Source organism: Muntiacus reevesi, chromosome 1, assembly GCF_963930625.1.
Source record: "Muntiacus reevesi chromosome 1, mMunRee1.1, whole genome shotgun sequence".
Taxonomy (NCBI): Eukaryota; Metazoa; Chordata; class Mammalia; order Artiodactyla; family Cervidae; genus Muntiacus; species Muntiacus reevesi.
Window position 1 is genome coordinate 110,894,998 of NC_089249.1, and position 16,058 is coordinate 110,911,055.

General features: G+C 31.7%; 1 protein-coding gene across 2 annotated transcripts in view; it reads right to left on the reverse strand.

Moving 5' to 3' along the window:
* FNBP1L (formin binding protein 1 like) overlaps positions 1–16,058 on the reverse strand; it is a 113,068-nt gene that overhangs the window by 9,257 nt on the left and 87,753 nt on the right. For both annotated transcript variants that reach the window (XM_065908464.1, XM_065908465.1), the window contains exons 7-11: positions 15,052–15,180; positions 13,009–13,155; positions 10,630–10,833; positions 1,706–1,815; positions 126–258 (exon numbers count right to left, since the gene is read on the reverse strand). In XM_065908464.1, the coding sequence (XP_065764536.1) occupies positions 126–258; positions 1,706–1,815; positions 10,630–10,833; positions 13,009–13,155; positions 15,052–15,180 (723 nt within the window). The remainder of the gene's footprint in view (positions 1–125; positions 259–1,705; positions 1,816–10,629; positions 10,834–13,008; positions 13,156–15,051; positions 15,181–16,058) is intronic.

A 16,058-nucleotide genomic window follows, 5' to 3' on the forward strand; every position in this document is an offset into this window, starting at 1 on the left:
GCCTTACTTTTAGATTATAAATGCTACAAGAAAATATTTGAGGATAATTCTAGCAAGAACCAATCTATCATAATGAATTTATAAAAATGAACTTGTCTTTGAAAACTGCTAAACAACAAATTTACCTCATTCTTATGGATTTCCATTCGCAGGCGGTCAATATTATTCATGGTCTCTGCTAATTTAGGCTGCAAGCTCCCTGGGTCCCCCATTTGTGGATTCTTCTCATATACATCTTTCATTTTGTTAAGTGCTTCTCTGAAAATGAGAAGGAAGCCACAAAATTAAACATTCACTTCACATGTTTCCAGGTAAAAGAGTTTCATTTGATTCTGGGGATTCGCATGCAGCCTAATCTTAAGAGTCCTAGTTCTTTAACTTTAATCAAACATTACCTGATTAAAGATAATCTGCACAAAGTTGATCATGTATATACTGAATATTAGTAATTTATAGGGACAGTCTTTTAAAACATTTAGAATGTTTTTTAAAAAGATTTCAAGTCTCATTTCTTGCTTCCTAAATGAGATTATATAGATTTAATCAAGGGCTGGAAGAATATTTCCCAATATTCTCAAACTCATCATGTCCCAAATCAAAGTCACTACATTCCCCCATCCAGACACATTATTCCACTGGTGTTCCTTATCTTACTTCACAGCATCGTCATCCTCCCAACTCATCTATACCACCTCTCTCTAAATTCACATCATTCATCCTCTTCACTTCTCCAATCTTACCACTGTAGATTATGCCTCAATTAGCTCTCCTGGACTCTTAACATCTGACATTACTAACATCCCCTAATACTCTTTTCTTCCTTGATTTCCTGGAGGTAGTGCTCGCTTCGGCAGCACATATACTAAAATTGGAACAATTTCTTGGAGGTAAATTTTCTTTTTCCTTCCTTTCACCTTTATCTCTTTCCCTCACTGGCTTCTTCCTTTTTTCTGTTCATTCTTAAGTGTATTTCATAAAATGACAGATTTCTTCTCATCTCATCCTACAGTCCTTCTTTTAAAGGATGATCTCATTGCTTTGTTTTTTCCGATTTCACTGAGACATAATTGACTACTTTAATATCACCTATCTTCAGATGATTCTCAAATATGAATTCTTCAATCACTCATGTTAGAGTTTAAGCTTCAATTTTATCTTCAGTGTAATAGCAGATATAAGTTACCAATCACTGTAATAACCCTTTATTCATCAATATAAATTTCTATATTCACTAAAGTAAAACTGAACTAAAAGAAACTCTTCATGAAGTTGAAAAAAAATTAAAGCTATGAGTAAATGAATCTGTAGTTGTGAATAATCAAACACTGTTTTCCAACATTTCTGCTACAAAGTAATTTCAGCCTCAGATTTCTATTGAGCTCCATTTACATACCAAAGCAAAACAAGTTATCAAAGTATATACCCTTGATAATAAATCAAAACTATCTTGAAATTTTATGGAAGATATAAACATACACTATTAGCATCCAATAAGTAATCTGAACCTAAGAAACTCTCTAACATTTCAGTTTAAAAATATGACAGAGCAATCACACAATTTTCCAAAATTTAAGAGTGTGTTTTTCCCTGAAAAGATATTTCAATTAGGATGTATAATTTTTAAGCCTTTTATACCGCACATTTAAATATATCATTCATATTAGACTCTGAAAGGAATAATAGAGAGGACTTAATGGGAAAATACTTTTGATCTGATTCTTTTTGTAGTTCTCTGTTAAGTTCATCAATGCGCTGCTGTAGTTTTTTACGTCTCTGTTCTGGTGGCAGATGACTGAAATCTTCTAGTGCTGGGCCCTGAAAAGAGAATCTAAATCATTATAAAAAATATTTTCATGAAATTTTATTTCTAAAATATACCTAAAGAAAGAATATATATCAATTTTAATTTCAAATTAGCCCAACGACTCCTTTTAAGAAAAAGAAATCTACATATGTATATACATGTGTGTTAATTAAAATAATCGTACTGAAGAAAGAGTTCAGATTCCAGTCATTTTATAAAATCATGAAATAGAATAGGTAAAAATATCACCAGATACAGGTAACTGGTTATTACCAGTATAACATTATATTCAGGTCTTGGCAGAGTTAAATACAGATGAACCTTCTTACAGCAACAACAACGAAATGGAAACACATAACATTTCTCACCTATACAAAATATTTTATATATAACATATTACACCCCATTCCCAAATCAAATCTATTGCCATGACAATAAGGATATAACAAATGTTCAGACTGTAAATATTAAAAGTTTATATAACTGAGTCCATTAAGCAACTTACCTCATAAAGGCAAACTAACTAATGAAAAATATTTTAATGTTACAGTCTTTGAGTGATTACACTTATTAAACCATTCATTAGGACCAAAACATACTTGATCAATAAAAAATAAAGGTAGAACTATCCACTGTGTGAAATGTAAGTCAAAATTATATTCCAATAAGGGATTTATTTTCAATTATCCCTCTGTACAACCATACCTCAGTTCTTGAAATAGAGATATAATCCAAAGAAAGACAAAATCCTTATTTAGGAAGGATCCTCAATGTCTGAAAATTTTTAATGTTTTTATATTCAAGAAAACTACATCATTTAAGAAAACATTCTAGTACTTAGATGTAATTTGTGATTCAAATGATGTCTTTCTCCTCTTAAATGTTAATCATGTCATTGTTACCTTAGGTATCTTCTTAGAGACGACACAACTACATCCAATGTCAGCAACTATTGATTCTGTTTAATATGAGCCCATATTTATGTAAGATTTTATATACTCAAAAATTGATGACAACTATTACTCTTCATTTTTATTTTAAAAATGGGGATTTTAAGAACATATAAGTTCAATTCTTTAAGTGTTGCTGAAATAAGCTCCCACAACAAATGCATCCTTGCTCTTTGAGCCATTTATGCCTATAATATAGTTAAACAGCTTTATTTCATCATCTGTGTTTCTCTTACTTTTAAAAAATAAAACTCGCTTTTCAGATAATACATGATCAAATATAACATTTAATTCATAACAAAATTTTCTTCAAATGACCTGAACATTACAGATATTCAATAAGTCTGCCTTGAAAAAAAGAGGACATCTTTCCTAAGTGACTTTTGTTTTTTAATCTATCAGTTACCAGAAATAAAAATCCATCAATCACAAAAAATCTGATGTAAATAAACAAATGGCAAAATTTCCTATAAAGTGCCTTTAAATTTAGGGGTCAATTACAAATATAAGTTGTCAGATTTAATCTAATCTCGGGTACAAGTACAATAGTTTGAAAACTATTATATTGTGCCAAAGATAAAAATATAAAGAAATGAAAAGTTATATTTTAATATGGCTTTGTTGGCAGTATTGTAATAAATTCAATTACTTTAGAAGTAAATCTTCCAGATTTCTTTTCACTTATCTGTAATGAAACTGCTCTCAAATTTATTAACAATAGCCAGGCACTTGAATCTCTAATACCCATTTTGACATTATAACATATTCCTTTATAGAATATGAGAACTAAACTCACTCTATTTTCTATGGCTGTAAAGAAGACTCTGAGACATTAAAAAAACCTCTTCTACTACATGGTAATTCATAAAAGGTCAAACTGCAGTAGTCTGAAAAAGACTGGTATGTTTTCCAAAAATGAGAAACTATGTAAACACCCAATAATTTTTATGTTAGGTCTTCACAATGCAGTTTCATTAATTTGTTTGAAACATATGTATAAAGGAATAATACACATGCACGCATACACACACACACACACACACACACGATATTTAGGTTATTTGCACTTTTATCCCCATTCAAGTAGTAGACAGAAAGCACTGACTAATGAAACTAGCAGGAAATCTTCCTTACTTCTTGGAAAATCTAATGATTTTTGTGATAAACTACAAATCAAACTTACATGATCTTTCTTTTTATAGAGTTAAGAAAAATCATTTTTAATTTTCCTTTTGTAAAAACATAAACTTTTGTTCCACCATGTAACTTTTAAAATGATGTTTAATTTTTTCTCTGTAACATGAAAAGACTCCACCCAATAACATTTAAGAGCTTTATGAGTTACAGTTAACCACATCATTACTAAATTTTATGACATCATAGGTACTGGCATGTGTTGGACTATGGATTATAGAAAGAAAAGACACACAAAGTAACATGTGGGGATGTACCTTACCACTTTGCTTTAAATTAAACAAAACAATGTTTTGTGATTATTTAATACTGGCACAGTATACAGATCAGCACATAAGGCTTACCATCTTCACCGACCACTGAATAGTTCAATGGAAAACAGAAAGAAATGGTATATTATTCACATGAAACCATAATACAGAAGATGCAATAACTTATACTGTTTTTTTTTACGATATTAAAATAAATCATGTACACTTCACAATCCAAACAATTATGCCAGAAAAACAACTGTAACCACATTTGGGGGAAAAGTAAATTACTTGCAAAAAAAAATATACACTGATGATAATGGGCAGATATTTTCTAAGTGCAACTAAAAGTAAATAGTAATGATTTTATCAGTAATCATGTATTTTCTTCTTTAAGAGAACTTTTACATAAGTGGATTTCACATATACAGCTCTTTATTTTCAAAATCCTAATGCTCAAAAAGTTGAACATAAAGATCTAATATTAGCCACTTAAAATAAATATTATATGTAGTACTAAAGAATGGAATACTCTTCCCAATGCATTAAACATCATTATCTGAATTTTTATAATTCAAAATATTGTTTTGAACTTGAATATGTCACGGGTAGGTAAGGGTAACATTTCTACTTTAGTTTTAAGAGTCTATTTTTAATGTACAGACACATTAAAAAACACACTATTATCAAAATAGTAATGAGTCACCTAGATTCATGTTTCCCATACATATTTGCTAATAGATAACAATATATGGGTTGAACTTTGCTTTGAAGGTATAGTTTCTCTTTTTCAGTTTTCATTCTGAAATTCATACGCTTGAAAAGCAACACTAAAAATATATGTTTGATTTTTAGAAAACTGGTTAAAATTTATTCTTTCTGAAAATGTGACATAGCAGAGTCCTCTCATATTATGAATATATAAATATATATATACATATGCACTTATGTATGTATCATCCATGTTCTGGGGGTTCCCAGGGTTCTGCAACCGGCACTGCATCTGTCAAGCATCCCAACTAAACACACATGGACACATGCATACGTGTGTGCGCACACCCACATACTCACACACACTGTGATTCATAATACCCAGGAGAACTTACAAAGTTTATCTTCACATTCATTGCATTTGTTTAGCAGTTTCTAAAATTTCTGTTTGTCCCTGTTTACTAAGTCAAGGTGTTTTAGAGAATATGGAGGACATCAGGTAGAATTTCACATAAAAATACAGATTTTAATAAATAGCTGAGAAAAATATCTACCCCTTATCGCTGATGAACTGGCCATATATATTAATGGTTACAATGATAAGAAAAGATGACATATGCTATCCATTATCTTTCCAAATTAAGCTTAACATTCTTTAGACTGTCAGTAGTTTCAGGGAACAAAAACCACAACTTACTTTGCTATGACAAAATTCCTGTTAAGAAGATTAGAGTTTTAGATTTTTATAAGATATTTATGATCTTCTATAAATATTATTAAAACAAAATCATATCAACAAGAAACAAAATAGGTAAATTATTTGAATTCATCTTTTATGATAATCTCAAGCAGCTAAATTTCTAAGTGATACAAATTATTTTTCCAGTTTCTTTATTAATACAATTTAGAGAAAAGAGTAATATAGTTAAAACTGAAATATTAAATGTTTCAGTTTTTAGCTAACTTAGTTTTACTATTAATTAGAAAATAAATTCACAGTTCTTTAGATTTGGGGATATAAAAACTCAAGTTCTTTGTAAATATTAGAAATACATTTTGTCTTTTTAAAAGCAATTCATGTTCAATAGAGAAATACTATACTGAAAATTTCACATACCTCCTATATCTTAAAAATTATACAAGGGAGCTAAAAAGGAAATCAGGCAATTCAAATTATTACGTGTATTTAACTTTAAGGTAGGAAAATCCTGAGAACAGTATTCTGGATAATAAAAGTTTACAAAAATGACTCTATAAGCCTATAAAATCATGAATAATTTAGACAGTAAACATGGACTTGCTAGATGGACTCACTACTGCTAGATAAATATATATATACTAAAAAAAGGAGCACCCAGTAAGCACCAATGAACTAGTTAGAATAAAAATTATTCATTTCTATAGCTTTTGAGTGTGCACTAAATATCTATTTAAGGTTAGATCTTGATGTCACAGAAGGAAATTATAGATCCTCATCCCTCAGAAAAAGTCTACCAGTACCGCCATCAAATTAAAAAACATTGGTCCAATATAACATTTCTCATGTCCTTAAAGATAATGGAAACTGTAGGTTTTCTTAGAAAGAAATTATAAATTTTTATAAAAGCCAAAAGCAGATATTTAAGAAAAATGATGAAACAAATATAGCTCAAAACAAGAGTTTCTGATTAGAATGGTAGAACTCATCAGCTTTAATAAACCATAATTCTTTTTCAGTTTTATGAATTTATATGTAAATTCACATAAAAACACATAAATGGTTTGTTAAAGCATATCTTCTTCCTTTTCTATATTGAGAAAATTCTTAAGTGGAAAGAAAACACAATTTTGAAATAGTATCTATTAAACTACCAAATATCAGTCAAAGCCAAAAGAAACTTCTCAATGTCAAGGTAATGAACTTTGTTTCCTGCTGTATTCTCCATTCTCCAGCTGGTTTGTCTATCATATTTTCTATCTTGCATACTGCTTTTTTCTTTGGCATGATAACTAATAATAAGTGCAACCACTGTGGCCTACCTGGAATTAGCCTCCCTATCCCAACAAATGTCCTAGTATTTAAAGCTGAAGCAATATGTGGAAATATAATAAATAATGACCACACAGACACTTTTAAGCTCGACAGTTATAAAATTCTACCTATGAATTTATTCAGTAACAATAAAGATGTCACTTATTTAAGCTTCTTTCTCCAGGGCTCACAGTTCTAACTAACTAAACTTTTTTCACAGCATTGTAAGCACTTCATATCCCTAAGACCATGCTGTGCAGGGTACTGTAACTGGTCCTGGGAGACTAGATATGCAGGATACCTGAGAGATTCCAAAAATATGACTCCTAGAAATTACAAGTAGTAATTGCAATTTTTGATTACTATTGATTTCTGCAAAAGCATAATATTTAATGAAGTCTAAGTCATCACAAAGAAGAAAGATGGGAATTAATTCTACTCTCATAATTCAGGCAACAAAAATCCCAAGTATGGTTTCTTAAAGTCTTTTAAACAAGTGATAAGAGCTTTTAAAACTGATTACAGGCACCTGTAGTGCCTACAAGCATAACACAGACTCATTCACAGGGAGTTTCAAAATGTCATGAATTAACCCATAATAACATTCACACACAGAATTAGGAAAGGTAATGCAAAGAAGTTCAGGTCATTACCGGAAAAAAAAGGAAGTCCCAAAAAGAATGTAATACACTGGGACATTTCTGCTGCATTGTTAATACCAATTAGCTTGTCATACTGTTTTAATAGAAAAGTAAATAATAATATGATATTGCCCTAAAAGATATGTATCTTGTTCTACATGTGGCCAAAAGAGAAACCCAACTAAAGCAATTTAAAGATAGATAGGGTTACCAAAGCGTGAGAAACATACAGGCTAGACAGAGAAGGAAAAAGAAAGGGGAGAAAGGGAGAGAGGAATGGAGTAGCATCAGAGAGAGGGGAAGGAGAGGAAGTGAAAGTAAAAGTGAGTCCAAGAGTGAGTGCAATGCTGTTAACAACTAGACTTCTTATGACACTAACAAACTCCCAACTATCAAAGTTCTCATCTGCGGGCTATTACACCTAAAATTTTTATATGTCTAAACAAACGCTCATACAAATCTCCTAAATTGATCTAAATCACGAGCTATGAATATTACAACCATGCCCTTCAAATCAGATCTTAAACAACAGAAATTAGTCTAACATAATGAATTAACACTAATTTATCAGTAGTATTTAACAGCTGTTGCTAAGAAACAGTTTAGTATTTGTTTTTCACTATCCTAAAATTTTTCATTTGCAGAGTATCTTCGTGTTAGTCTTTCAGTCCTGTCTGACTCTTTGCAACTCCATGGACTGTATCCACCAGGCTCCTCCATCCATGGGATTTTCCAGGCAAGAATACTGGAGTGGGTTGCCATTTCCTTCTCTAAGAGATTCTTCAGTTACAAGTAAATGACAAAGGCTTGCTTATGGGGAAATAAAGGAAAATTTTGGTAAAAAGATACTTTTTTTTTTTAGTTTAAGAAAACAAATTCCATGTATCCATTACTCAATAAAATCTAGTATTTTTATAGGCTTTATAACTTATACAATATACTTTGTAATATATTATTTTAATTTGATCTATAATCTTGATTATTTAACATGCCTGTCTTTGATTTTTTTAAATTTAACTATTGGCAATTGTGTTTTATATTTCTGAAAGTAGGGCAATTAAAATTAAAATAGAATTCTATTTTTTTTGCCAACAAAATAATACTTTATAAAATTCACAGAAGTCATCATTAGTGACAGATTATTACATGAATAATTTCAGTGACAAATTACTGAAAGTCTTAAAAATGTAAATACATTACAAGACAATGGTGGACATACGACTTCACATAAACAAAAAGAAAAAAAATAGCTAATATGATTGTACCCAGCACCCTCTTTATAATACCATTCGTTTATGGTTGAGCATTTCAAATGTTATAAAGAGGAGTTGTTTTTAACTTGAGGGCAGCTATACTTAATTCTGTAGTGTTTTAAACTATGTATTTATAGGAGAGAGCCTTATAATGAGGGTGGAGAGTATTAAAAGCCATACCACACACACAATAGGCCATCATGCATTTTAACCCATGATTAAACTTACCCCTCTTTTGAGACTTCTGAAAGAAGGAATTCTGGGCTTGCCTGTTTTTATTTCATTCATACAATAATGCACGGGCTCAATGGAGAATGTGAGAAACTGGGACCCATTGGGAGTACTGGAAGTGAGTAAACTAGCAGGGGCTAGGGGTGGGGACTGTGGCTAATACGGAAATAAAGAGAGGAGTCAATAAGCCAAGTGTGCACAGCTCTTTTCCTAAATGAAAACTCTATTTTTGGCAACATACTTTTTACAAAATATATCTCAAATAGTTTTCTGTAAAAATATTATAAGAAACTTAACACAGTTTTGCCAAAACTGTCACTTTAAAGTCAAATGTACTTTTCAAAATGTACCATTTCATTTGATCACTTTTTTACAAGCTGACAGACTGAAAATACAGAGTGTACAAATTATAAGGTTAGAGAGAGCAATATGACCTAGATTAAAAAAATCTCTTCTGATTTCTAGATTATTAAAACCACCTAGTCAGTCACACTTAACCTATACTTGTCAGAGATAACGGCAGAAGCTGTAGTTAACAGTATCTAAACAGGCAGTGTCTATTAAAATAAAGCATTAAAACTGTAACTATTATCATAAACAAGCAAAAAAAATTCATTACATTTGTGGCTTTCCTCTCTGTTTCTATTTCATCTCTGTTTAAAAAAATTTTCAGTATTCCTTGTTTATCTAAGTTTTCCAAGCTACTCTGATCTGACTTTAAAAAAGTCTCACCTCTCAACTTCTCGATGGAACAATGTTATGAAAAGCATAAATAAAGCTTGAGTTAATTATAATTGTGCTCTTAAAGATATTTATAGGTATATTATAATTTGAGTTAAATGTTATCTAAATTCATATGTCAAGAGCAGAAAAATGAATTAAAATAATCAAGTATACTTTAACAAATACAGAATATCAGATTATCTATTCTCCTACTGATATGACACTTTACAGCCATTAAATTGATAAGAAGATTAAACACTCGTTTATTCCATTTGCTCACTGACTGAGCTACATTTATCTAAAATAAGCAGCACATCAAAAGACGGGTTTAGACAAGAAGTTAAGGGAGAGACTCTCTTAATAAAGAGATTTTTTAAAACTTCAAATAATTACACGCATTGAGCCCTTCCCATTAAATATGCACGTGGATGATAAAAATATTCACACAGATGATAAAAATAACTGTTAGCATGATCTATAAGACCTAATTTGACATTTATTTTTGCTGTGATCAATCATTCTATTTGAGAACTGCAATTTTAGTGATCTCACAGTCATATCATGATTCCTAAAAAATCTGAACTGAAACTACTTACAAATGAAATTTCAAAATTATATAATTTAAGAGATACTAACAACTTATTTAATATTTTTACTCATTATTAAATGATGTTAAATTCAGAAATAATTTTTATTATTAAGGTACAAAATTCTAGGTTTCTAGTAAGTTAAAATTGAATCATTCAAATAAAAATATTTATTCTCTATTAGTAGTAAACCATTATCCATCCAATACCTACATTATTTTAAATGACAGATTAGAACAAAATCATCAGCACAGAAAAATTTATGACTTTTACCTTTGGCTTCTTTCCAAAGAGCCACAACTTGCCCTTGGCCTTTCCTACTGTGGTTTTGGCATCCACCTTTCCACTTTCCTGTTTGGATGCACTGATAGTCCCATCAGAAATGGTTCTATAAATATGCTGACTATAATCTTCAAATGGAAAGTCTCCGGGAGGTTCAAATCCAGACTTAAAGGAGTCTACTACCATCTGAGAGTCCTACATACAAGAATAGTACCATATTAGCTTCCAAAATCTTAAATCTATGTCAGAAAACAACAAATAAAAATTTAAAGAAATAATTCTACAGTACATATTAAAGGTTCAAAATGAATAATTAATTCCTGTGAATATGAAATAACCCCTAAATATTTTAATTCCTATAAAAAATAATTCATGAACAAATGACTACTTTATTAATTTGTAATAGTCATGGATGTTTTCACTCCATAGCTTTAACCCACTGAATTTCATCTTGAGTAGTTAGCTGATATTTAACATCTAACTGACAAAAGAGGATATAGGAAGAGGTTACTCTCAAGTAGAAATTCCAAGTTTTAAAGGAACAAGTTTTTGTTTTACAGAATAGAGGAAAGGGTGTCTAACTGTAAAAGAGGGTAGGAGACAAGCAGAAAGGCTTCCATTTACCCAACAGGGGAAAGGATAAATAAAATATATTAAAGACATACTTGGAAATATTAATAGAGCAATGAAGATCTCACAAACAGTAGAGTGCAAAAAGTAACTCTGAAATTGTAAAGCTTAGCACCATTTACCCAAAACCGTAAAGCTCACGTAAGTAGAATATGCTAGTTTTGGACATACATATACCTCTATCTGAATGTTTTACTGACACTTTAAACTCATTAGTTTCAAACAGAATTCTTTACAAACTCCTCCCGCACTCCAACCACCTCTCCTATTTTATTCCCTATTTCTGCTGATAGTACATTTTGCCTATCATTTAAGTCAAAAGTCATCCTTAAGTTATACCTTACTTTTTTTTTTTTTGTCACTAATGCCACCCACACCAATCATGTGCTAAAGGGTAAGAACAGGTTGAGAGGAGGAGGGACCTATGTTTCTAATCTTGGATCCGTCACACCAAGATGTAGCTTTGAATTCCCAATTAAAGACCCCCCAAATCTTTTCTTTCTTAAATTTAAGTCAGAATTCTGTTATAGAAAAGATCCTGACTCATACAAAACCAACCTGCTGTGAAGACTAAAATATGTAGTACCTATTTTGCACTCCCCAAACATTGGTTCTCTTCTCTTTCTCTTCTCTCATATCCTCAGTTTCTGAGTCATTAAATCAACATTTACTGAAAAATAACTGAGTCCAAGACCTTTTCTAGACCTTACTCAAGATATAATAATAAAATTTATTTCTTCAAGAAGAGCAGGGCTTCTTTTTTCTTTTGATGGAATAATAACTTCAAATTATCTTTAGAACTAGATCAGAAGAATTAAAATATCTTAAGACTTTTTGCCAGAAAGACAATACAAAGAAAGTCAATTTCTTTTAACCTAAATCGGACTGAAGAAATAGGTAATGAACAGAAGAAAGGGGAAAGAGAGGGATGGTCTGGGAGTTTGGAGTTAGCAGATGCAAACTATTATTATCTAGAATGGATAAACAACAAGGTCCTGCTGTGGAGCACAGGGAACGATATACCCTGTGATAAAGCATAATGGACAAGAATAAAAAAGGAACATATATACATATATAACTGAGTCATTCTGTGGTACACAGGGACTGGCACACACTGTAAATCAACCATACTCCCATTTTTTTAAAAAAGAGTGATAAATGGGTAATGAAAGGGATTCAGGGTCCAGGTTGACATGATGATTCTAAAACAAGGATGTTGGCGGAGGCTCCGTGTGTATACCCTGATGACTGCAGCCTCCATGAGAAGGGCTTCTTGAAGGCAGTTACTTCTACTCAAAAGGCCCTCCTCTCTTTTCTCATGGGCCATCATTCACATACTACTCATGGTTCAGAATGCAACTCAAATGCCAACTCTTCTGGCTACAAGCAACTCTTATAACTCTAGATCTGACCATTTCCTTCTTTAAACTTTCACTAGAATAATAGTTTAAATAATGATACTATAATAGAGTTTGCAACATACAGTTTACAGGTTAGTTATATTCTTGGAATAGAACTGGAAAATTAGTGGGGAAAAGAAAGAGAAGCATTAGAACTCTTTTAAATGATTAGAACTTTAGTGTTTAAAGTGATCCTTACATCCTGAAGGAGTCTAATGTAAAGCCAGACTTACTTCTAAAGAATATAACTTAAAATCAATAATCCATCAATTACTCCCCCCCTCCCAATCCATTTCATTAATTTAAATCAAGCACATTATTCAAATTATAAAACACTTACTCTTCTTTCGTCAACTGATTTTGCTGCAAGAATCATTCCTTCCAAACACTTTGAAATGATAGGAATAACTTTCCGTTCTGAATCTGCAAATCCTCTGTAACACTCACTAAGTTTAATAGTCCTTCGTTCATCCATTTCTTGCAGTTGCTAATAATTAGGAATTTTTTAAAAAAGAAAATTTACTTTTCTTTTCATTCTGAAGAAACTCCCTTCCAAAACAACAAACAAAAATCCCACAAAGATATCCCCTAACAATTACACTGTTGTAAGTACCTTTTAACAAGTGCTACAGAGTGAAAGCACTTAAAACTTTACGCCTGTGAAATAGAAAAAGAATAAAAATTCAAGGCTTAGTATATCCTAAAACCAGGTGACACTGGTTTTCAAACCTTATAAGGGACTCCCGACAGCTTACCAGCTCCCTGCTTCATACAACCTCTGCCTTTTATTCTTCAGTAAAGTTTCTTTTGAAAACAGAATTTTGATACTTATTTTCTTTTTCAAGCAGCTGGCATACAACATATACAAGTGTGAGACTTTTAAACCCTTAAAGTTAGTTCAGAACACTTTGCTAAGATCTGACTGGACTAAGAATCCACAGTCAACCACATACTAACAGGTACCCAAACCTACTACAGTCTACAGGTCAAAGAGACTGTCAAAAGGCTGGGGACACAAGAGAAAAAACAAGAGGCTGCAAGGTCAAAGTGGTACATGCATGGGATCCCTATAATTAAAAAAATTCACTGGCACCCATTATTAAGAATTATGCCAGGGCACATGAAGCCAAATAACTTAAAGGTAATTTTTGACACTTCCTATTTGTCAACAATGACCTTTCTTCTTTTTAAGAAGCAACTACACTGCTTAAGTCCCCAACTCCTATTTTTTCCTCTTTAATTACTTCCCAAACCCTGGGAATTTATTTTGAGACCGGCATTTTCACAGAAGGACTGAACCCAGTAACACAAAGTGGCAAGACTGCTCCACAGCAAGGTCCAAGCAAAAAGAGCAAGCCCCCAAACACAAAAAAAGCAGTGAATCTCCAAATTAAGGTCTCCCTGGAATATAAAGGCTTAGCTATTAAGTTTAGAAAAGCACTACAGAGTGAGGACTGGCTGACTAGATGCTCTGGATTAAACGACCAATATCTGATACTTTCTCTAGTCCATTACCTCTCACAATGCTTTTTTTGTAGTTCTATTAATAACTTGGCTGGGGCAGGGGGTATTTGGACTGACACTTTTTTTAAAAAAATTAATTAGAGGCTAAGTATTTTACAATATTGTGGTGGTTTTTGCCATACATTGCCATGAATCAGCCACGGGTATACATGTTGGACTGAAAAGTGTACACTTTTCACATAAGCTCAGCTCTCCCAGGTACCACTTCTTTCAACACTGTTTCACTAAATCCCTTTTTTCTAATTTCTCTTCTTTCTAGAATAGGCAGTAACATAATTTCACCTTCATGTAAATTCCAGGGTCTTTACCTGAGGGCTGTTTGGCAACTGCTAAATGATGATGGATGGAGTTTATAAGCCTTAGTTACATTTATGATCTGACAGCTAGGAAGACAAGCAGGCAAAAACCAGGCTAGCAAATGCATTTCTGGGGGCTCCGTGGTAGCTCAGATGGCAAATGCATTTCTTACAATTTATTTCTGCCATCTGGACTAACGCCAATGATCCTGTTATAGTGTCAAAGGCTACATCCAAATTATAGATCAGCAAACTACAAAACAAAATTTCAGTGAAGTCTCCCATCTCACAATACTTAATAATGTAGCATGAAAATTTATTTAGAAAATATCATTGTTTTAGTGCATTATTTAATATCCTACTATCAAACCTGTAGAAAAATTTGATTCAAAGCAAAAAAAAAAAATTACTTTTCACATCTATAATCAATCATAAGTTTCTTATCACCAATTTTGATGAATCTAGAAACATTCTGACTGATGCTTGGCATTTTAAAGTTTTACATTTCAAGACTAGGTTTCTCAGATCTAAAATAAGGCTAATTTCATATCTCTAAATTTTACCTTGTAAATCTGAGGAATCACTACGTAGAAATGTTTGTGCTGTTCTCCATTAAAGTTTTGCAATTGTGCAGCATATTCATTCTTATTTTCATCAGCCATATGCGTACGTAGATTCAACTGCTGTTTAGCCTAGAGGCAAATTGGTCCAAATCATTACCAATGAGAAGAGGAGCAACAAAATCACAGTTAATTCATTTTTTAGAAGTTATACTAAAACTAGGCTTTTTCTAACTACTGATATCATTCAAAAGTAAAGGAGATGCTTACAGATCTTTTTTTATTTTTTAATTGAAGGAGAATTGCTTTCCAGAATTTTGTTGTTTTCTGTCAAATATCAACATGAATCAGCCATTGGGGTACATATGTCCCCTCCTTTATGGCCAGTCACCCTGTTGCAATATTCCCTTTCTCTTACTATAATAATAAATCCTCTCCCTTGTAATAAACCATTCGAATAATTTTCTTCTTAACAAGTGGGTTTTTCTAATTAAATAAATGACAACATTGTGGTTTGTCAGTAAGCATTTAATCAGAAAAGGAAAAAACATCAGGAGTAATTTAGACAGTTACAAAGTTAGCAGTAAAACTTCTCTTCAAACATAATCCAGTTATTCAACTCAGAACCACAATGAAACCAAGTAACAGTAAAAATATAATTTGGGGATAATGTAATGCTTAACAATACTTTCTACCTCTGTACAAAACAACAGATATTGATACTTTAAGGAATGCTTAATTAGAATATAGTTCTCTTTATCTCAAGCTCTTACAGAAATGCTTTTCCAATGAGTCACATTAATGCCACCTATATTAATAAGAACTATTTGCATACAAACAACACAAATCATTAATTCCAGGTTTATTGGAGGTAATCTAAACAATTTTCTCAATTGCTTATAAATTAATAGAAAAAAAAAAGAATTGATCTCTTTTCTCAGTATTCCAAACTCAGTTAATACTCAATATTCCAAACTCCAAATAAAATTTCTCAGTATTCCAAACTATAA